General features: G+C 40.6%; 1 protein-coding gene and 1 pseudogene across 1 annotated transcript in view; both read right to left on the reverse strand.

The window, feature by feature from the left end:
• The window catches only part of Rnf212b (ring finger protein 212B), a 44,381-nt gene extending 21,001 nt beyond the window's left edge, over positions 1-23,380 (reverse strand). Inside the window, exons 1-3 of the mRNA XM_052191479.1 lie at positions 23,281-23,380; positions 20,438-20,490; positions 20,155-20,229 (exon numbers count right to left, since the gene is read on the reverse strand). Coding sequence (XP_052047439.1) covers positions 20,155-20,229; positions 20,438-20,490; positions 23,281-23,380 — 228 coding nt within the window. The remainder of the gene's footprint in view (positions 1-20,154; positions 20,230-20,437; positions 20,491-23,280) is intronic.
• On the reverse strand, positions 9,313-9,686 carry LOC127691095 (60S ribosomal protein L34-like; annotated as a pseudogene).
• Positions 23,381-24,053: the final 673 nt, after the last annotated feature.

Here is a 24,053-nt window from a genome sequence, read left to right on the forward strand (position 1 = left end):
GAAGCTTCACTATAGTGACAACTTTAAAATTTTGGTTTCTTTAAAAAAACAGAAATATTATGAAAATACACTTTCGTTTTGATCCTAGGTATAGGGATGTGGGGATACTTCAGATCATATGAAGTAGCTGGCTATGATTTACCTGGTGCTCTAACAGAGATTTGGTTTTGCCAGCTGAAGATAGCTTTTGCAACTGTGTAATGTTTGAAATTCTGGGAACTTTTCAGAAAATATATGTTGCAGGATATTTGATCATACGGTGAACCCTGAGATTGTATACTGAAAAACCCTGTCTCTAGTTGTGGTGTGGCTCAACCCAAGCACACACCTTTAATTCAAAAGTGTTACTGGTTATTTGATCACACTGTGAGAGTGTGTACTGGAAAAATCTGTTTCTAGTAATGGTGTAGCTCAGTCCTAGCACATACCTTTAACACAAGAGCTTTCTGTTTATTGTAAAAAAAAAAAAGATTGAATAAAATCAACCATAGGTCAAGAGATGGAACAAGCACCAGTTGAAAGGAAGTAAACAGGAAAAAAACAGAGTGAGAGGAAGTCAGAAAAATGGGGAGATGCAAAGGAGACAGAAAGGAGGTTTTTAAGGTAGTATGAAAAGAACTGTTTAAGGTAGTATTGAGAAGAACTGTTTTTGTTTTGTTTTGTTTTGTTTTGTTTTTCCTTTTGAGACTTCAGATGAGGAAGATGATCAGCTGGGTGCTTTCTCTGCCTTTCTGAGATAGCAGGCTTTTACCACAGTGCCTGATCTTCATTTGGTAAAATGTAATGTTTACAATTTTGTTTCAAAAACAACAGGTATGGAAAGGCTTGGACCCTGAGAGGTGAGGTAGGTGGTTGTTGGTCACTGAGGGAGATTCATTTCAGTTTGTTATTAGTCATGCTCAAAGAAGACACAAGATATTAGATTCAGAGATCTTTCTCTATATATATACTTCCTCTCCTATCTAGTAAAAGTAGTGAAATGGGGATAAGATCGGGCAAAAGAAGAACCCACAACACAGCAAACACCAGCTACACTTCACTTTTCTGGGATTTTAGTTAAACAGGGTGCAGTGTGGTTTAAAGTATTTTCAGATCAATCCTTGTAGTACTTGTGTTTGAGTAACTTTTACTGTACTTAAATTGATGCTGGCAACTTGGAAACGCCAACAAGAAACCATGAAGTGCTTCCTTTAAGTGAAAAGGTACAAGTTCTCAACTAAAGAGAGAGGGGAAAAATGTGTGGAAGTTGTTAAGATTTTGCTAAGAACAAGTATACACATGTATCTTAGGGTTTCTATTGCTGTGATGAAACACCATGGCCAAAAGCAACCTGGGGAGGTAAGTAACTTAGCTTCCATTTCCATATCACAGTTCATCATCAAAGTCAGGGCAAGAACCTGGAGGCAGGGGCTGAATCAGAGGCCAAGGAGGAGTGCTGCTTACTGGCTTGCTCCAAATGGCTTGCTTAGCCTGCTTTCTTTTAACTTTAACCCAGGGCACCACCCTAGGGGTGGCACCACTCACAGTCAACTGTGTTCTCTCACATCCATCATCAATCAAGAAAATGTACTACAGGTCAATCTGGTGAGGACACTTTCTCAATTGAAGCTCCTTCTTCCCAAAATGACTCTGGTTTGTATCAAGCTGTCATTAAAACAAACCAGCACATCGTAAAACTGTGCAGAAGGAAAAAGAAGTTCTTCAGTTTTTGCATTGTGAATATATATTTTTTTAAAGATTTATTTACTTATCTATTTCTTTCTTTCTTTTGGTTTTTTGTGACAGGGTTTCTCTGTGTAGCCCTGGCTGTCCTGGAACTCACTCTGTAGACCAGGCTGGTCTCAAACTCATAAATCTGCCTGCCTCTGACTCCCAAGAGCTGGGATTAAAAGCATGCACCACCATTGCCTGGCTTATTTAACTATTTCATGTATGTGAATACAATGTAACTTGTCTTCAGACACACCAGAAGAGGGCATCTGATCTCATTACAGATGGTTGTGAGCTACTATGTAGTTGCTGGGAATTGAACTCAAGACCTCTGGAAGAGCAGTCAGTGTTCTTAACCCCCCTGAGCCATCTATCTTTCCAGCACTGCATTGTGAATATATTATTGTGCCTAATTTACAAATTCAGCTTTACTATAGGTTTATGTGTACAGAGGAAAACTATAGCACATATAAATTTTAGAACTATCTGCTGTTTCATGAATCCACTGGGGATCATGGTATTCCTTGTGGCTAAAGGAGGACTGTATTGTTTATGATTCCTAAATTAGGTGTTATCTCTCTATAAAACAGGTAGATCTTGATAAACTGAGAATTAGAGGCAGAAAAGGGCTGAAGAAAACAGCAACAAAAAAGCAGATTAACAATTTTTAAATATACCGGGCGGGCGTGGTGGCGCACGCCTGTAATCCCAGCACTTGGGAGGCAGAGGCAGGCGGATTTCTGAGTTCAAGGCCAGCCTGGTCTACAGAGTGAGTTCCAGGACAGCCAGAGCTATACAGAGAAACCCTGTCTCAAAAACAAACAAACAAAAAAGCAAAACAATTTTTAAATAAAGTTTTAAAATAATTTGAAAATTATTTTATGTAGCCCAGTTGACCTCAAACTCATGATCTATTTCTTCACCCTTCCAAGTCCTGGAGTTATAAGCATATACTACCATGCCATCTTCATATTAGTAATTTCAAAGTAAATTTCTTATAAAATTAAAAACAAAAAGGATCTCTTTATCATTATGAATAAAACTTTCATGTTTAAAGTTGGCTATTTTCCCTCTTCTCCCTCTCCACCCTTCTTAGGCAGTCAAATAAACAACTTAGTTGGGACTCGGTGGCATGGAATGTCTGCATGAATAGGTCTATTTGTTTTGGTCTGCTGGGCAGCTCAGTCTAATCCAATAGTCTCCTACAAATTTTATATATAAATTTTATTTAATACAGAACATATTTGTTTTTGTTTTGAGACTAGGACTTACTACATATCCCTGGCCATCCTGGAACTTGCTACAGACTTGGCTTGCCTTTATCCCACCGAGATCTACCTGTCTTGCCTCCCTAGAGCTGGTATTAAAGGTATAAAGGCACCACAATGCCCCACTAGAACATAACTTTTTTTCTGATGCAAAAGCAAGAGGAATTTATTGTTCCAACATGTTAGGGGTCGCCCTGCACATGGAGAGAGAACAAACATGCACAGCCCATCCGGAAAGCCTTTATACAGTTCTCAAGGCAGCAGCCATTAAGCACAATGTGATTGGCAGAACAATGTGACTTTTAAACTTACTGGTCTTTAGGGAATGAGATAGGTGGCCAACAGTCACAGACTGTGTCTATGAGCATCTCCTGTACCTGCAGGAGGCTTGGTGGTCAGTCCCTCCTCCCTGTAATTAGCCCTTCAGGAGGGGAGGAGCGCATGTGTTTTTTATGACCATTCTCTTTCAGGAAAGGAGGGGTCTGATGGAATTTTTCAAAGTTTCTGAGCTGACCTCTTCATTCCCTCCCTTTTCTTTGTGCATGCTTCAATCCTGAAGCTACTGCTAGAACATAACGTTTATTTATTGAGGAGAGCATTGTAAAACTTCAGTTCTGAGTTAGGTCTATCAAAAGGCTGGAGAGAGTAAAGGAAAGACACCTGAAAAGAACTGTTCATTAGCTTATGTCTACAGTGACAATATAATGCCAATTATGTATGAGAAGAAAAGCTTTGGGGGCTTATTGTCCTCTAGGTTATAGTCTATGCATACCAATTATATTAAGTACTTTTCTGTTGCTGTGATAAAATGCTATGGCCAAAGGAACAAACATAAAAACCTAATCTATGCTACTGTTACAGAGGGTTGAAGTCCACAATGGTAGAGCAGGAAGCCAAGGGTTTGTTTACACAGAGAACTGCAGCATAAAGGTGAGTGAACTGGGAGCAAAAGGCTCTGACTTCTTAGAGCCCACCCCTAGTGATGGACTTCCTCCAGCAGGGTTACATTTTCTAGACTTCCCAAACATCACCATCAACTGGGAACCAAGTGCTCAAAAATCTGGGAAGGGGTGCATTTTCATTCAAAGCACCATACCAAGTAACCTTGGTTTTGGACCTGTGGCAAGCACAGTGGTAGGCCTTCAACTTTAAATGGCTGGCAGAAAGAGAGAGAGGAAGGGACCAGGGTTTCCATGTTTTCAAGGACATGTCAATTATCTAACTTTCTTATACTAGCTTCACTTAGAATAAAACAACACAAAAACCAGGGTCTTGAACTTCATGTAGCTGATGATGCCCTTGAACTTCTCATCCTCCTTGCTTCACTTCTGGAGACCTGGAATTAGGCATGTATCACTGTGCTCAGCTTTATGCTAGGGCGTGAATCCAGGGCTTCATGCATGCTAGGCAAACACTATCAACTAAGCTACATTACCACCGCAAACTTTATCTCCTCTAGGTTCCACATACTCTAATAGTGCCATAGACAGGTGGCCAAGTGTTTAACATATGAGCCTTTAGGAGACATGAGCTTCCAAACAGTAGCAGAGGCATGGTTATGGAAGCAAAGCAGGAGCTCAGCAGATTTACTTTGTGTGTGTGTGTGTTTTGATTTTTTTAAACACTATTTTGGGAGGGGGCACATGTGGTCATCAGAAAATAGTTTGAAGGGTTCTGTTATCTTCTTTCATGATGCAGATTCTGGAGACTGAATTCAGACCATTAGGCTTGGTTGTGAGCCCAGCCTTTAATGGCTGAGCCATCTTTCCGGGCCAGGTCATTCCACTTGGAAAGAAGTGCCCTACCCACTGAGCAATTCTATTGACTCCAAATGTGGGTTATTAAAACAAAGATTTTGTTTATAAACTGTTTTAGAAATGAACATTACTTGTAGCATTATTATTATTTTATTATTATTATTAATTGTTTTCTTTTGAGACAAGGTCTTAGTATAGTTCTTTCTGGCTTGGAACTTGCTATGGAGACCAAGCTGACCTCAAACCTGCTGTGATCCTTCTGTGCTGGAAGGTATATGCTTGACAAAAGTGGCTTTCTTTTTTTAAAAGTAGTCTTACTTTTTAAAGTTTCCTTGTGTGTATGTGCAGATACCTGTGTATGCTTGGGGAGACCAGTGGTTAATGGTAAGTGTCTTCTTCAATTTCCTTCGCCAAACTTGACTTTATCATTTCCACTAACATCACTGGCCTGTGGCCAACTAGAACCAAAATAATGTGTGTTGTTTTTGGTCCCTTTAAAAGCCATTCATTGCCCACTTTGATGTCTGACCTGATACTATCCTGTGACTACTAAAACCTTTTAAAATGTATCCTTAGCAGACTATTATCTACCGTCAGTTTTGAAGGCTAAGAAGGTTGTGAGAAAGCTGTGAGACAACAGCAGAATTTTCCTTGCTTTGCTGTAACGCACCTATCTGTGTTTTCAACTTTATGACTTTATGACTTTGTCCTATAACTTATAAAACTTTATGCAACCACTTCTACATGACACTTGCCCTCAGGACAATGAACCCACACTGCCACACTGCACCCACTCACATTCATCTCTAGAGTAAACTGTATTTTTATACTGCCTTTGTGCTGAGAGCTATTGTTTGCACTGACACTAAGTTGATTTTCTGAAGAATGCATTTGTGATATGAACACAATTCCTAAAATTCATGGCACTGTCCTCAGTGAGAGAATCCAGTTATTCACAGCCCCTTTCAACCAGGCCTGAATTATGTGTTAATGAGATGATTCTTGATGAGATGGGAGTTGGTTGCTGGAGAAACCAGCACTGATTAGAGGGTCAGAACTTTCAGCCCTAATCCTTCTCTTTTCTCCAGATATCTATGGAACGGATAAAGGCTAAGAGAGTAAGTTCAATCACTAGTGGACAATTATTTAGTCAGTCATACCCAATGAAATGTTCATAAACTAATTGAACAAGAAGGTTTGGGTGCTTCTGAGTTGCTGAACAAGTTAGAAGGTGCTAGAAAGATGGTTCTATTGCAAGAACAATACTCAACTTCATATGGAAAAAGAAAAACCCAGAATAGCTAAAACAATCTTGTACAATGAAAGAACATTCAGAGGTATCACAATCCCTGATCTCAAACTATACTATGAAGCTAAAGTAATAAAAAAAAATGTGTGGCATTAGCATAAAGAGAGATAAATTGATCAATGGAATCAAATCAAAGTCCCAGACATAAATCTACATACCTATGGATGCCTAATTTTTTTGATAAAGAAGCCAAAATATATATAATGGAAAAAAGAAATCATCTTCAACAAACATCCTGGTCTGACTGGATGTCAGCATGTAGAAGAACACAAGCAGATCCATCTCTATCACCCTGTATAAAAGTCAAGTCCAAGTGGATCAAAAGCCTCAACATAAAACCAGACATACTGAACCTGACATACTGAACCTGACAGAAGAGAAAGAGGGAAAGAGTCTTGACTGCATTGGCACAGGAGACAACTTCCTGAACAGAACACTGATAGTATAGACTCTAAGACTGACAATAAATGGGACCTCATGAAACTGAAAAGTCTCTGTAAGTCAAAAGGACAAAACAGCAGCCTACAGAATCGGAAAAGATGTTCACCAAACCTGCAGCAGACAGAGGACTAGTATTCAAAATATAAAGAAGTCAAGAAATAAGACACCAACAAACCAAATAACCCAATTAAAAATGCAGTATAAAGAGAAAAGATAGCACTCAGAGAAATACAGCTATTTAAGAGAGGTACAGATGAAGATGAAGCCCAAAAGGACACAGTCCAAGTTGGTTAAGATATTCAAAGGATATTTCCAAGCAGAGAAATAAGACTTCAGATATGGCAAAGAGAACATTTATAATAGAAACAAAAATTATCTATTGATTTTGATGAGGATGTTGATGCCCTTAGCAGGGGCAGTTTTTAATGCACCAGTTAGAAGCCAGATCACAGAAGTCTGTTAGGAGGTAAAATAGATGAGAGATGCTGGGCAGTGGTGGCGCACGCCTGTAATCCCTGCACTTTGGGAGGCAGAGGCAGGTAGATTTCTGAGTTCGAGACCAGCCTGGTCTACAGAGTGAGTTCCAGGACAGCCAGAGCTATACAGAGAAACCCTGTCTCAAAAAAATCCAAAAAAAAAAAAAGATGAGAGATAATTACCCAGCAGTAAACAATATAGTGTTAAGACTCTGTGGAGGATGACAATAATGTTTATACTGCTAAGGCCAGCCACCTCTGATTTTTACTCATATGATTCTGACTTCATCTCTCAACAGTATTTGACTCAGCTGACTCTATCTACCTTTGGAAACACTTTTATTCCTTCACTTGTCTTCTGGGACACCACATATTTTTGTTTGTTTTTACTTGTGATTGCAGTTTTCCTAATTTCTCTTTTTCTACCTAATTGCTTAACATTGAAGGGTCTCTACTTTCATGACCTTATTTATTCCCAAGACTTATTTTCTCTCTCTCTCTCTCTCTCTCTCTCTCTCTCTCTCTCTCTCTGTGTGTGTGTGTGTGTGTGTGTGTGTGTGTTGGGGATGAGGATAGGGGATTGTACATGGCTCTGGTATTCTAACATTCAGAAAGGTATACACTCTACTACTGTACTGAGCTAGCCCACACTGCTCTCCCTTCTAAGTCTTTTTTTTGTTTTGTTTTGTTTTTTGTTTTTTGGATTTTGGTTTTTTCGAGACAGGGTTTCTCTGTATAGCCCTGACTGTCCTGGAACTCACTTTGTAGACCAGGCTGGCCTCAAACTCAGAAATCCGCCTGCCTCTGCCTCCCAGAGGGCTGGGATTATAGGCGTGCGCCACCACCGCCCGACTCCCTTTAAGCTTTAAAAAGGATTTTCTGGCAAGCTATGAACTCATAGCTCAATTTTTTCCTATGCCCTGAGCTCCAGAATGAGCTCAGCCTTCCTTAAAGGTGCCTTTTCCACCTAGATTTCTGAGAAATATCTAAAACCTAATGTGTCCATATCTTCCTGGCAGATGCAGGAGAAAATCAACCAGGAAAAAAATGGTTGTAGATTTTTGAGGAAACAATTAAAACAAGGTAAATACCTTTTCTTGCTTTGCACCAGCAACATTACTTCTTCACTCTTTAGAAAATAAGTCATGCCAAATGTGGTATTGCACACCTTTAAAGGCAATGGTAGGTGGATCTCTGTGAGTTAAAGGCCAGCCTGGCTTACATATTGAGTTTTAGGACAGCCATGACTATGTAGAGAGACCAGGTTGCAAAACAAAGCAACACACACATACATACATCCCCAAACAAACAAACCCACAAAATAAGCTTTTGGGCTCTTTACTTAGCTTCCTTAGGCTAGTTCCTACTTCTATTCCTAAAAATGCTTCACTTTCTATTTGTTTATTTATTCATTTAATATTTTTAAAGATTTATTTATGTATGTATTTTATGTATGAATGCTCTATCTGTATGTGCACCTGAATGCCAGAAGGGGGCATCGGATCCCATTATAGATGGTTGTGGGCCATCAGACAGATGCTGAGAATTGAACTCAAGACCTCAAGAAGAGCAGCTCTTAATCACAAGTCATCTCTGCAGTCCTTCTCATTTGTTTGTTTGCTTGTCTATTTGTTGTTTGTGTATAAGTATTTTCCCCGAATGTATGTATACTATGTTCTGCCTGTGGAGGTCAGAAGAATGGGTCTGATCCCTGGAACTAGTCTGATCCCTGGAACTAGAGTTATGGATGGCAGTGAACCACCATGTGTGTTTTGGGAACTGAACATAGATATTGCAAGAACAAGTGTTCTTTATCACGGAGCCATTTTTCTACCCCCTCCCCCTTTAAAAATAGTCTGTCTATTTCTAATGCCTAACTCAAAAGGCATTACTTTTTCACTACTTCTCCTGGCAGCTGCTAGTATTTTCACCTAACCTGTACTATGTTTTTTCTTAAACATTAATAAAATTGTCCTTGAGCTTTCAGAATACAAAACAAAACACAAATAATGACTTTCTCTCCTGTGTGTGTGTGTCTTGAGAATCAACTTGGGAAAAGCCTCTGCTACTGAGCTATAACCTTTATGCATTTTTCCCTTTCTGCTGCAAGCACTGATTCAGTGCAAGCAGTCTGCTTAGATTTTTCCCTCCCGACTGGTCTTCCTGTCTGTACTCTTAACCTTATCTATGGCCTAGTCACTCAACAGCCATATTCTCTTTTAAAACTATACCATATTAACATCATTTCCTTGTTAGAAAACATTCCAATAGCTCAAGTTAAAATTAAATTTCTTATCAGGATCTACAAGTACCTACTTCTCTGACCTTATCTTTTTTTTCTGCACACCAAGTCTTGATTTTTATTACTTAAAAAAGCTGCACATTTATTTTGCTTTCTGACTCTGAGCTTGTGCCTTCAACACTTTCACCACAATTTTCTGCTCCTCAATAAGGAATGCCCACTTGATCCTGTGACGGATGCACTTGGCATACACGGAGCCCCCACAGACCCTACTGACATGCTTTTTGTCTTAGACAATCTCATAAGGACTTTGGGTCTCACAGTGAGAACCCCTTGCAGTCTGCCTCGGCATATGCCACATGCCGATTTAGGTGCCTTCCCAACCTTCTTGGTGTAAAGGTAAACAATCCTGTTGCCAGGGGTTCGAGACAGCCTAGTTTTATTAGAGGCTGTATTGTAGGAGAGCCTACGACCGAGGGTAAGTCAATCAGTGCACCATCCTGAGTACCCCTAAACACCGTCCCAGAAGAGCCTCTGACCTTATCTTAAATAAGCTTCCTCTTTTTTTATATTTATTGATATATTTATTTACATTTCAAATGATTTCCCCTTTTTTGGACCACCACTCCCCAAAAGTCCCATCAGTCCCCTTCCCTCCCCCTGTTTTCCCACCCAACCCTTCCCACTTCCCTGTTCTGATTTTGCTCTATACTGCTTCACTGAGTCTTTTCAGAACAAGGGGCCACACCTCCTTTCTTCTTGTACCTCATTTGATGTGTAGATTATGTTTTGGGTATTCCAGTTTTCTAAGTTAATAACCACTTATTAGTGAGTGCATACCATGATTCACCTTTTGAGTCAGGGTTACCTCACTTAGTATGATGTTCTCTAGCTCCATCCATTTGCTTAAGAATTTCATGAATTCATTGTTTCTAATGGCTGAATAGGACTCCATTGTGTAGATATACTACATTTTTTGCATCCACTCTTCTGTTGAGGGATACCTGGGTTCTTTCCAGCATCTGGCAATTATAAATAGGGCTGCTATGAACATAGTAGAGCATGTATCCTTATTACATGGTGGGGAATCCTCTGGGTATATGCCCAGGAGTGGTATAGCACGATCTTCTGGAAGTGAGGTGCCCAGTTTTCAGAGGAACCGCCAGACTGCTTTCCAGAGTGGTTGTACCAATTTGCAACCTCCACCAGCAGTGGAGGAGTGTTCCTCTTTCTCCATATCCTCGCCAACACCTGCTGTCTCCTGAATTTTTAATCTTAGCCATTCTGACTGGTGTAAGGTGAAATCTCAGGGTTGTTTTGATTTGCATTTCCCTAATGACTAATGAAGTTGAGCATTTTTTTTAAGGTGTTTCTCTGCCATCCGAAGTTCTTCAGGTGAGAAATCTTTGTTTAACTCTGTACCCCATTTTTTAATAGGGTTGTTTGGTTTTCTGGAGTCTAACTTCTTGAGTTCTTTATATATATTGGATATTAGCCCTCTATCTGATGTAGGATTGGTGAAGATCTTTTCCCAATTTGTTGGTTGCCGATTTGTCCTTTTGATGGTGTCCTTTGCCGTATAGAAACTTTGTAATTTTATGAGGTCCCATTTGTCAATTCTTGATCTTAGAGGATATGCTATTGGTGTTCTGTTCAGAAACTTTCTCCCTATACCGATGTCCTCAAGGGTCTTCCCCAGTTTCTTTTCTATTAGCTTCAGAGTGTCTGGCTTTATGTGGAGGTCCTTGATCCATTTGGATTTGAGCTAAGTACAAGGAGACAAGGATGGATCAATTCGCATTATTCTGCATGCTGACCTCCAGTTGAACCAGCACCATTTGTTGAAAAGGCTATCTTTTTTCCATTGGATGTTTTCAGCCCCTTTGTTGAGGATCAAGTGGCCATAGGTGTGTGGGTTCATTTCTGGATCTTCAATCCTGTTCCATTGATCTGCCTGCCGGTCACTGTTTATATAACACTACTGCTCTGTAGTATTGCTTGAGGTCTGGGATACTGATTCCCCCAGAATTTCTTTTGTTGCTGAGAATAGTTTTAGCTATCCTGGGTTTTTTGTTATTCCAGATGAATTTGAGAATTGTTCTTTCTAACTCTGTGAAGAATTGAGTTGGAATTTTGATGGGTATTGCATTGAATCTGTATATTGCTTTTGGCAAAATGGCCATTTTAACTATATTGATCCTGCCGATCCATGAGCATGGGAGGTTTTCCCAATTTTTGAGGTCTTCTTCCATTTCTTTCTTCAGAGTCTTGAAGTTCTTGTCATACGGATCTTTCACATGTTTGGTAAGAGTCACCCCAAGGTACTTTATACTGTTCGTGGCTATTGTGAAGGGGGTCATTTCCCTAATTTCTTTCTCAGCCTGCTTATCCTTTGAGTATAGGAAGGCCACTGATTTGCTTGAGTTGATTTTATAACCTGCTACTTTGCTGAAGTTGTTTATCAGCTGTAGGAGTTCTCTAGTGGAGTTTTTTGGGTCACTTAGGTAGACTATCATGTCATCTGCAAATAATGATAGTTTGACTTCTTCCTTTCCAATTTGTATCCCTTTGACCTCCTTATGTTGTTGAATTGCCTGAGCTAGTACCTCAAGTACAATATTGAAAAGATAAGGAGAAAGGGGGCAGCCCTGTCTAGTCCCTGATTTTAGTGGGATTGTTTCAAGTTTTTCTCCATTTAGTTAGATGCTGGCTACCGGTTTGCTGTATATTGCTTTAACGATGTTTAGGTATGGGCCTTGAATTCCTGTTCTTTCCAAGACTTTAAGCATGATAGGATGCTGAATTTTGTCAAATGCTTTTTCAGCATCCAATGAAATGACCATGTGGTTTTTTTCTTTGAGTTTGTTTATGTAGTGGATTACATTGATGGATTTCCTTATATTGAACCAACCCTGCGTCCCTGGGATAAAGCCTACTTGATCATGGTGGATGATCGTTTTGATGTGTTCTTGGATTCGGTTGGCAAGAATTTTATTGAGTATTTTTGCATCGATGTTCATAAGGGAAATTGGTCTGAAGTTCTCTTTCTTAGTTGGATCTTTGTGTGGTTTTGGTATCAGCGTAATTGTGGCTTCGTAGAAGGAATTGGGTAGGGTTCCTTCTGTTTCTATTTTGTGGAATAGTTTGAAGAGTATTGGTGTTAGGTCTTTGAAGGTCTGATAGAATTCTGCACTGAAATCATCTGGTCCTGTGCTTTTTTTGGTTGGAAGACTTTCTATGACCCCTTCTATTTCTTTAGGGGTTATGGGACTGTTTAGATGATCTATTTGGTCCTGATTTAATTTTGGTATTTGGTATCTGTCTAGGAAATTGTCCATTTCCTCCAGATTCTCCAGTTGTGTTGAGTATAGGCTTTTGTAGTAGGATCTGAAGATTTTTTGGATTTCCTCAGTTTCTGTTGTAATATCTCCCTTTTCATTTCTAAGTTTGTTAATTTGGATACTTTCTCTGTGCCCTTTGGTCAGTCTGGCTAAGGGTTTATCTATCTTGTTGATTTTCTCAAAGAACCAGCTCCTGGACTCTTTGTATGGTTCTCTTTGTTTCCACTTGATTGATTTCAGCCCTGAGTTTGATGATTTCCTGTCTTCTACTCCTCCTGGGTGAAATAGCTTCTTTTTGTTCCAGGGCTTTCAGGTGTGTCATTAAGCTGCTGGTATATGCTCTCTCCATTTTCTTTTTGGAGGCACTCAGGGCTATGAGTTTTCCTCTTAGCACTGCTTTCATTGTGTCTCAAAGATTTTGGTATGTTGTGCCTTCATTTTCATTAAATTCTAAAAAGTCTCTGATTTCTTTCCTTATTTCTTCTTTGGCCAAGGTGTCATTGAGTAGAGTATTGTTCAGCCTCCATGTGTATGTGGGCTTTCTGTTGTTTTTGTTGCTATTGAAAACCACTCTTACACCATAGTGATCTGATAGGAGGCATGGGAGTAGTTCGATCTTCTTGTATTTGTTGAGGTCTGTCTTGTGACCAATTATATGGTCAATTTTGGAGAAGGTACCATGAGGTGCTGAGAAAAAGGTATATTCTTTTGCTTTAGGGTGAAATGTTCTATAGATATCAGTCAAATCCAACTGGTCCAAAGCTTCAATTAGTTTTACTGTGTCCCTGTTTAGTTTCTGTTTTCCTGATCGGTCCATTGACGAGAGTGGAGTATTGAAGTCCCCCACAATTATTGTGTTAGGTGCAATGTGTGCTTTGAGCTTTAGTAAAGTTTCTTTTACGAATGAGGGTGCCCTTGCATTTGGCGCATAGATGTTCAGAATTGAAAGTTCTTCTTGGTGTATTTTTCTTTTGACCAGCAAGAAGTGTCCCTCAGTGTCTCTTTTGATGACTTTAGGTTGAAAGTCAATTTTATCTGATATTAGAATGGCTACTCCGGCTCGTTTCCCGAGACCATTGGCTTGTAAAGTTGTCTTCCAGCCTTTTACTCTAAGGTAGTTTTTGTCTTTGACATTTAGGTGTGTTTCCTGTATGCAGCAAAATGTAGGGTCTTGTTTCCTTATCCAGTCTGTTAGTCTATGTCTTTTTATTGGGGAATTGAGTCCATTGATGTTAAGAGATATTAAGGAATAGAGATTATTACTTCCTGTCATTTTTGATGTTATTTTTATATTTGAGTGATTATCTTCTTTTGGGTTTGATGAAGGAAGGTTACTATCTTACTTTTTCCAGGGTGTAGTTTCCCTCCTTGTATTGGAGTTTTCCTCCTATTATCCTTTGTAGAGCTGGGTTTGTGGAAAGATATTGTGTAAATTTGGTTTTGTCATGGAATGTCTTGGTTTCTCCATCTATTGTGATTGAGAGTTTTGCTGGGTATAGTAGTCTTGGCTGACATTTGTGTTCTCTTAGAGTCTGCATGAGATCTGCCCAGGATCTTCTAGCTTTCATGGTCTCTGGTGAGAAGTCTGGTGTGATTCTGATAGGTCTTCCTTTATATGTTACTTGGCCTTTTTCTCTTACTGCCTTTAATATTCTTTCTTTGTTTAGTGTATTTGGGGTTTTAATTATTATGTGGCGAGAGGTATTTCTGCTCAGATCCAGTCTGTTTGGAGTTCTGTAGGCTTCTTGTATATTCATAGGCATCTCTCTCTTTAAGTTGGGAAAGTTTTCTTCCATAATTTCGTTAAAGATATTTGCTGGCCCTTTCAGTTGTAAATCTTCACTCTCATCTATACCTATAATCCTTAGGTTTGGTCTTCTCATTGTATCCTGGATTTCCTGGATGTTCTGGGATACAAGCTTTTTGCATTTTGCATTTTCTTTGACTGTTGAGTCAATGGTTTCTATGGTATCTTTGGCATCTGAAATTCTCTCTTCCATCTCTTGTATTCTGTTGTTTATATTTGCATCTATGGCCCCTGATTTCTTCTCAAGGTTTTCTATCTCCAAAGTTGTCTCCCTTTGTGATTTCTTAGTTGTTTCTACTTCTGTTTTTAGATCCAGGATGGTTTTGCTCAGTTCCATCTGTTTGTTTGTGTTTTCCTGTAATTCTTTAGAAGATTTTTGTGTTACCTCTTTCATGACTTCTGCCTCTTGACTCAAGTTCTCCTGCATTTCTTTAAGGTTTTTTTGCCTTTCTTCTTTATTGGCTTCTATCTCTTGAGCCTTACTTATTCTCCTGCATTTCTTTAAGTGATTTTTCTGTTTCCATTATACGGGTTTCTAGCTTATTCATGTTCCCCTGTATTTCTTTAAGAGATTCATTTATGTCCTTTTTGTGTTCTTCTAGTAGCATCATGATCAGTGATTTTAAATCCAAATCTTGCTTCTCTGGTGTGTTGGTATAACCAGGACTTGCTGATGTTGGAGAGTTTGGTTCAGATGCTGCCATATTGCCTAGATTTCTGTTAGTAGCGTTCCTACGTTTGCCCTTTGCCATCTTGTTCTCTGGATTTAGTTGGTCTTGTCCCTGGCTGGTGTTTGGGCCTCCTGAGGGGCTCTGGGGCTATTACTGCAACACTATATGGCTGGGTTTCCCCTGTCGTAGATTGCTGCTGTGCTGTCCTCCTCTTGGGTGCCCTTGCAGGTCTAGTGTGCTTTGCCCCAGATTATGTCTGTGGACCAGATGGAGCCCATGTGCACCCCCAGGGAGCGCCGACAGTGTATGCTGCCGGGACCTCCCCTGAGTGCTGATCACTCCGCTGGGCAGCCGATCCCCCAACCGGGCTGGCGCACACAAGGTTAGCCTGGCTGCCCAGGCCCTGAGTCCAGGCAAAAGCCTGGGAGGCCAAGGTCCGAGCAAAGTTCCCCTCGAGCTATGACTGTTAATTGGGTCTGCCAGGTGACCGGGATGGCGGGCGTGCGCGCTCGCGCTCCCTGAAAGCGTCGGGAGAATCTGCTGGGCTAACAACCTTCTGGGCGGGTTGACACACAGATGGCCCACCAAGCCGCCCAGTTCTTGGGGTCAGTCCAGGGCCTGTTGGGGCCTAGACCCCCGCTTTGTTAGCCTCAGGCTATGCCTGTTAGCTGGCTCTGCCCGCCAGAGCTCTCTGGCGTCCTGTAGGCAAAATGGCAGCGCGCATGCCGGCCAGGGCAAAAAAACCTCCTGGCTGGGTTGGCACCCGGATGGCCCCCGAACAGCCCAGGGCCTGGGTGCAGGCCAACGCCCGTCGGGCTCAGACCCCCGTGGTGTTGGCCTCGGATTATGTTTGTGTACCTCAGTCTGTCCGATCTCTCTGGAGTCTGAAACCAAGATGGAGGTGAGTCTCTCCTGACTGGCGGGAGGCCGAGTTCTGAAGTGGCTTCCATGCAGCGAAAGGCGCCGCAAAACCGCAGCTGCTTGTAGCCCGGCTGGTCAGCGAAGGTCAGTGGTTGTGGGCACAGGGCCTAACTGGACCCTGTGTCGCCTTGGTTCCACTGCTGATGGACTTTCAACTGGACCAGCCACTGCTGCACTGCCACCACCGCCACTCTCTGAATAAGCTTCCTCTTAACTGTCTTCATATTTCGCTCATTTACAAACATTTCTGCTTTTGTTTTGTTTTATTTGTTTGTTTTTTGAGACAGGATCTCTCCATGTATCCTGGATGTCCTGGAATTTGCTATGTAGACCAGGCTGACCTCAAACTCAGAGGTCTCCCTGTGCTTCCCAGTGCTGGGATTCAATGGTTTTTGCCATCATACCTGCCTCTACAAAGCATTTCTTATGAACATAATTTAGGTCAGACATCTAGTTAGACATTAAGTGCTACAAAGATGCATCTGCCTTTAAAAAGTGAGAAAAACAGATCAATCAGATATGTGAGGAAATAAATCATTTTTTAGAGTTAAGTATTTTGCAGAGTTAAAAGTAATATAGGGTACAAGAAACAAGACAAACTTCTGTTACAGAAATCATGGGAGGCTTTACTAGAGAAGGAACACCGATGTGTCCTCTATACTTTCTTGCCACTGGCAGAACTTCCCTCCCCCCTGCTCTTTCCCAAAGCTAACACAGGGTTCCCCCTCCCTCCCTGGCCTTTCAAAGAGGACTTGATCTTGCTATCCCCATTTTCATAAAGACACTCCCTAACAAAAACCTCCTGGGAACAACAGATGCTGGCTTGAGAATAGACAAACAACAACATACCTCCCTTCCCCCCCACTGTCACTGAGGCTGGCACTCTCACTGATAGACAGCTAAGCACATCCCAGTGCAACAGGTATCTACCCTTGGGAGGAGTGAAGAAGACCAAACATCCTTGAAGAGATAAGGATCCCAAGTCTGGGCCATAAAAATAGGATAATCAAGCATCCTGACAGACACACTAGTTCCTGATCACACCATAAAGTTACTTCCCAGGTCACAAGAGTTCCCCCTCCCAGTTGTGAGATTCTGCTCCACTGCCTGAACAAAGGATATCATGTTTAAAAAATGACTTCCCTTGTCACCTCCCCTGTTACCCTAAAATCCAAAGAATCCCTGATTATGCTTGTATAAAATGCCAAAACCTTTAGGCGCAGGGTCACACTCCTGTCCTGCGCAGTAGGAAGGTTTGGCATCCAAGTCTGACCCAAATAAATAAAACTCTTGTTTCTCTACATTGGGTGTAGTGGTTCTTAGAGTTCTCCTGGGGATCCTGCAGTGACTGGGACACAACCACACTACTGCATGCATTTGGAAGTGCCTATTTGTGAGTAAAGATGGGGGTCTATGGTCTAGCAGATTCTCACAAGCTCTTCAACTCCCTTGGAAAGTTTAGAGTAGAGTCAAGAATTCAAAACAGGAAGCTTTATCAAGAATTAGAACAGAGCAGAAAAAAAAAATGTCCTTGTTGAGTCATTATAGAGAACAGAAATGGACATTTAGAGCAACAGTCCATTCATTCATTTAAGGGCAATGTTTTTAGATGTTTATTCAGTATTAGAAATTATTCAAAGAGAACAACAGACTAATCTGACCAAATCTCTGTCCTCATAGAGCTGAATTTCAGTGCAGGATTCAGAGGCAAACAAGCACACAGGACAACAGACAGGAGCTGTAATAAAAACACAGACACAGAGTAGATGCTGGCACAGCTTCTACAATGCTAGGGAAGATCCTTCTAGGAAAGAGACTTTAAGCAGAAGCCTGAATGACACTGTTTAGGGGTAGGCACCACATTAGTTATTCAACTTCACTGATTAGGAAAATAGATTTTCAGATTGCTTACTTAACCAAACTGACCCACCACCAAAGTGATAATTAACTGGCCCTTTCTATTTATTTTACCTTGATTATTTGACCATGTATAATTGGTCCCGTGATTAGGCAGGTTAAGATTTAGACTATACATAATTTCTTTACTGATCATTAACTAACCGTGGGTTAAATATTAACCAAAGTGCCACTCTTTCTCTTGTTCAAGTGACCTCTTTTACATTTCTCCTTGGGTCTCAGCTGGATTTTTATCTACTAACAACATTGAATATATCTCAACATAATAACTCATCTAAGTGACTAAGACAGCTACAGCCAAAGCTTTAATTCTGCTTACTGTATTTCCAGTTTAGAAAAGGCATACGTAAGCTGGTTGTGGTGGGACTTGCCTGTGATCCCAATTCTTGGGAAATGGAGGAAAAACAATCATAAGTTTAAGGTCATCCTTGGCTATCTAGGAAGTTCAAAGCCCTCCTGGGATATAAAGAAGCCTGTCTCAAAAAAAAAAAAATGCTTTCTTAACAACTGATACTGATAGAGAGCTTGCCTGGTATGTGTGGGACTCTGGGTTCAACACCACACAAAAGAATAAGGAAAAGAATATCAAGGCCAAGTATGGTTCTTGGCACATGCCTCTACTAAATGCCTTGTACAGCACTCAAGAGATAGGCAAGAGGATTGTGCATTTAAGGTTAGCCTTGCCTACAAAGTGAGATTCTTTCTCAAAACAAAACAAAAACAAAAAGCTAACATGTTGGAGCTGGAGCTCAGGTGATTAAGTGCTAGCCCAGTATGTGTAAGACCATGGGTTCTATTCCCAGCACATGTAAACCTAGCGTGGCAGGACATTCCTGTATTCTCAGTATGCAAGTAGAGGAAAAAGGACCAGAAATATAGGGCCATCCTTAGCTACACAGTGAATTACAGCATACAAGAAACCTTCCCTGGGCCAGAAGATGGTTCAGTAGGAAAAGGCACTAGCCACCAAACCAGATGACAGGATTTAATCCATAGCACCCACGTGCTGGAAAAAGAGGAGAACCAACTCCTACAAGTCATCCTACATTTTTGCTGTGGTATGCAATGGTCCTTTCCCTAACACATGCGGAGCACACATACACAGTATACAGCTGTGAGTTCGAAGAGGGGGGTAGAAGAAAGGCTCCCTTTGAGGACAACAAGCAAATAAAAAAAAAAAAAAGACAATAGTTGGGGATTAGGCACAGTGGTAGAGCACTTGCCAAGTATGCAGAGGGCCCAGGGTCTAATAACTAACCTAGTAACAACAAAATGAAGTCATAAAATCATTCAAAATTAGGTATTTATCTTGTGTGCCCACACATGCATGCATGCACATGGAAGTAAGAGAACAACTTTAATGGTAGAGTTCATGTGAGATCCAGAGATTAAACCCAGGTTGCCAGCATGGCAGCAAGGGCCTTTACCCACTGAGCCATCTCTCTAGCTTGAAAAGTTTGAAGAGTTGTTCCAAAAGAGGTATCCCATAATACTAAAAATCATCTCAGCAGAGAACTAGAGAGTGAAAACTTAAAAATCAAAGTCTTTACAACTTGGGAACTTTCTGAAATAATGATAGTACCCTTTCACTGCCTTTTGCTATATTCTACTACTCCTGATCATGTAAATCATTTGCCAGTATGTCAGGAAAGACAAATATTTTCTAACATTCAAGGAACTGGTTAACACCATATAAAGTTGAAAAGGTTATTTATTGCAAAGGTTACTGAAAAACAAAGAATAAGATAAACATTTATGGATATAGGTCTACAAGCAAAAGGTCACAAATTAAATTACCAAATCCATTCTTTGTAGGCCTAGACATGCCAATTTTTAAGAAAATGCCTCTGTCTGCAGAGAAAGATGATAAGGTTCCTTACAGTACTATTGAGTCACAAGAACTGGTTACTAGAAGTAAGAACTACAAAGTAAAATTCAATTAGATTGCAGTTTTGACTGCATACCATAGATTCTGGGTCAGTAAAAAGTTAACTGGTAGAGATTTATATCAGGCAAGAAAGCAAAGAGAGCAGTTTCTCTCCACTGTGTACAAGGACCTTTTAAAGAGAAACTCCCTGCCTGGTGGTGTTTGGTTGCACAAACCTGTAATCCAGGCAAAGGCAGAAGAAGGTGGATTTCTGAGTTCCAGAGCAAGTTCCAGGACAGCCAAGGCTAACACAAACCTTGTCTCAAAAGAGATGGGAGGGGGCTCCCCTCACCCTTTTATTGGAGACAGGGGTTCTATGTAGCCAGCTGTATTCAAGGTGGCCTTTTCCACCTTTTGGTTCACATACCTGAGAAATGTGACTAAAGCACTGCAAAGCTGTCTCTACAGGGCTTTTGAAGAACTTCTTCTCTTGAGGCTTTAGCTATGAGGAGAGGAAGACACACAAGTGAGAATATCCACAACAAAGTGAAAGAGACTACTGACACTGCAATTAAATAAATACCTTTTTACAACTGCTATCTTTAAATCTGCTGTTTCTTTTTGTTTTGAGATGCTCATTATCTGTGTTATTATACTTCCTACAGGTCAGGGACTGGATGAGGCAGTTTATGACAAAGGTAAAAACTTACATTATCAGAAAGAGCCAGATGCTTGCAAGGACTTCCACAAACAGCACATTTTTCTGAGAGAAAAAGAAAAAAATATATTTGTTTTTAAGGGCAGGAGGTAAGATTTTCCTAAAGTATGTAGTAACTGTCAAGCAGGCTAGCAAGAGAAAAAGAGATTCTTAACTAAATTTAGATTATCACTGTGCTATAAAAATATTTTACCTTCATCTCTGTTCTCTAAATCAGCATTTCCAAACAAATGTGCAGAAGTATGAGGGCTGTGCCCTTTCTGTCTTCTTTCCTTTGTTTTAGAGACAAGGTTCCAGACTAGCCTGAAGCTAGTAGCAACCCTCCCATCTCAGCCTCCTGAGTACTGGGACTACTGGTGTTTACTGGTAGTTTCTACTGTGCCAACAGAAGTACAGGAATACATCTGCAAGTGTTCTGGGACAAATACAAGAGTACAATAATTTTCACTTCATGTGACTTTTAAAAAAAGATGTATTTTATGAATTTTTGTGTATGCCTGTGTACAATTTACATGTTTGATGCCTGAGGAAACCAGAAGGTGTCAGATCCTCTGGACCTGGAGTTATGGAACAGTTGTGAGCCACCATATGGACGCTCAGAATTGAACCTGGGTTCTCTAGAAAAACAGCTAGTGTTTTTACGCACTGAGCTGTCTCTCCTCTGTCTGACAGCAGGCACACACTGGGTACCATAAGAGGCTGGCTCCCCAGTTATCCTCCCCTTCTGGCACTTCGCGAATATTCCTACTCTCCTACTCTCACCAACTAAAGCACTCTGAAAGAGGCAAAAAGTGCCCTTCCTAAGCTTTCCTTATAAAATGCAGTATCCGCAGTGGTGCTGATGGTAAATGTCTCAGGGCTATGGGTGAGGCTCAGTGACAGATACTTGTTTAGCATGCATAAGACCCTAGGTTCATCCATGAAAAAAGAAAACATAAATGCCATGGCAGGAAAAAGCATTATATGGCATTGTGCTTTGCAGAGACAATTGCCCCAAAGTGAGTTTCTGTAACCACACTGAACACTCTCATTACATCAGCAGATAACTCAACAGGGTCATGAGGCTTACTCAGGAGGAAAAAGTTCTCCAGATACTATTTAACATAACTGTTCTTTCCTTGGGGAATAAAGCTTCTTCTCCAGTCTGTCCTATATCTTGATCTTGGTATGAGCCAAAATCAAGCAAGTGAAAAAATTCTGTTTAAAAGAAAAACAACCTTCTACAGTATTCTAGAACCAACAGGGTAACAGTTCAGGATCCATTTTGCCACTGCCTACCTCTAGCTTCATCCTTCACCACCTTTCTCTATTCTATCTTAACTCTGCTTAAGATCTGCACTGCGATTTAATGATGCCATGTTACTTCACATGCTACTGTTCTAAATTGTTTTAAAAGATGTATTTTTATTCTATTTACACGAGCAACTGCCTACATGTAAGTATATGTACCATGTGTGGTGTGTGCCCAGTGCCTGTGGAGGCCAGAAGAGGGCATCAGATCCCCAGAAATAGAGTTCCAGATGGTTATGAAGGCAGCATGTGGGAACTGGGAACCAAGCACATATCCTCTGCAGGAGCAGCAAGCGCTCCTAACCTTGGAGCCATCTGTCCAGCCCCAGTGGCAAGTTAAAATGATCTTTGCCAAACTTGGCAAACTCCAGTTTATTGTTCAAAACCCTACTGCAGCAGAACATCTTTCTATGGTGTTTTCCTTGATCCTGTCCTAAGTAGGGGAAATTCCTTTTTCTGGACTTTGAATAATTACAGTTATTCTCAGACAGAATCTGTATGTTGCCCATACTGGCCTTCAAACTCCTCTGTTCCAGTATCTAACCCTCTTGACTGAGCCTTCCTAGTAGCTAAAGTCATAACCCCCATGCAAGCTTACCCAGCCCTAAGAATTTTCACATTAATAAAAGAAAATAGTGATTAGGGGTGTAGCTCAGAGTATTTGTCTAGCATCCTAGAGGCCCCAGTTCATTTCCCAATGCTTACTCTGAAACAAAACTCAGCTCTCTTGAGGCAAATTCTCACATTGTAGCTCTGGCTGGCCTGGAACTCAGAGATCTGCTTGACTTTGCCTCTCCAGGGTTGTGATTAAAGAAAGGCATTTGTCTCCATGCGCCACCTGGCCTTAGTTTCCACTCTAAAATTTGATAGTAGTAGGAAGTTGGCAATCATTTATTCTCTCAGATAATTTCCTCATTTACAAAATAGTGCTGCCAGTAATTACTACCAAGGACTGTGGTGAAGATTATATAAAACTGGTGCTAGAGACTGGGTATTGGGTATGGTGGTACATGCCTGAAACCCAGCATTTGGGAGGCTGGGGCAGGAAGATTGTGAGTTCAAGGACAGTCAAAGCTATATAGTAAGATCCTGTTTCAAAAACAACAGAAAAAGCAAAACCTAATTTTAAAAATCTGTTTATTGAAAATAACCATTGTGCCTTGTTTTGAATTGTATGAGGGCTTAGGATGTGAGCCCCTGGTAGGGCACTTACCAAGCATGTGCAAAGCCCTAGTTATACTCAGCCAAAATAAAGAAAAGGAAGTTGCTTATGAAACTCCAAGGTATCAACATCAGTTTTCATCCATTATGACTTTTCCTGACACAACTCAAAACACTGAAGAGTAACACTATTGTTAAATCAGTTAGTTCCATACTTTTATTAATAGATTCCTTTAATTTTCAAAATGAACAGCTACATACAGTATCCATATTATCACTGATGCCTATTAAATGACATTTATTCTACATCACACAGAGAAATGACTACTCATTATATCTAAGTTAAAAGCCATTTTGGGATAAATCTGAAAAGGAGTCACTCACCCAGAGTCATACACTTTTTACAGAAAATATGGCCACAGCTGGTGACAAAGAAATGGGCCCCATCTTTGCGGAAACACTGGTTGCAATGAAACCAATCCATTCTGGACCAAATAGAGAGAAAGAATAAGAATAATGTGGAGCATAACATAATTATAGCTCTTAAAATAAACTGCTTAACTTTTGACAGTTTACCAGGTATGGGAACAAACTTGTGGGCATTATATTTGTCTGTAGGGATATACATATAACATGAGAAAAAAAGTCACCTAACTACCTTCACTTTATGCCGTGTGTGTGTGTGTGTGTGTGTGTGTGTGTGTAAATTGTAGAAAAGTCACAGAAAGTCATAAATGAGGCTCTTTTCTCTCTTGGAGTGGTACAGTTGTCAAGTATCTATATTTATGCTTTTGCTTTTACTGTAACTTGCTTTTGTTCTCCAAGCTTTGTAGTTTAACTCATAAACCAATTTTTAACTAGAAAAACAATCTTTAAAAAAATGAAAAAAAATGCCCTATTTATGAGGTGCTGTGGCTCATACTCGAGCCTCAAAAACATTAAGCAAGTACACCACCACTGAGCCCCAGGCCCAGCCCGGGTCTTTATTAATAGTGCAGAGTAAGGACCAGACCACACATGACACACTTGGACACAGTTTATATAAGGGAAACAGATGAGTAATAATAGTGTCAACTAAAACACACCCTCTACTCCACAGAAACCCAGTCACAGATCTAGAAGGTGTTTAAGTCATGACCAGGTTCATCTCTGCCCCT

This window comes from Apodemus sylvaticus, chromosome 8, assembly GCF_947179515.1.
Source record: "Apodemus sylvaticus chromosome 8, mApoSyl1.1, whole genome shotgun sequence".
Classification (NCBI taxonomy): Eukaryota; Metazoa; Chordata; class Mammalia; order Rodentia; family Muridae; genus Apodemus; species Apodemus sylvaticus.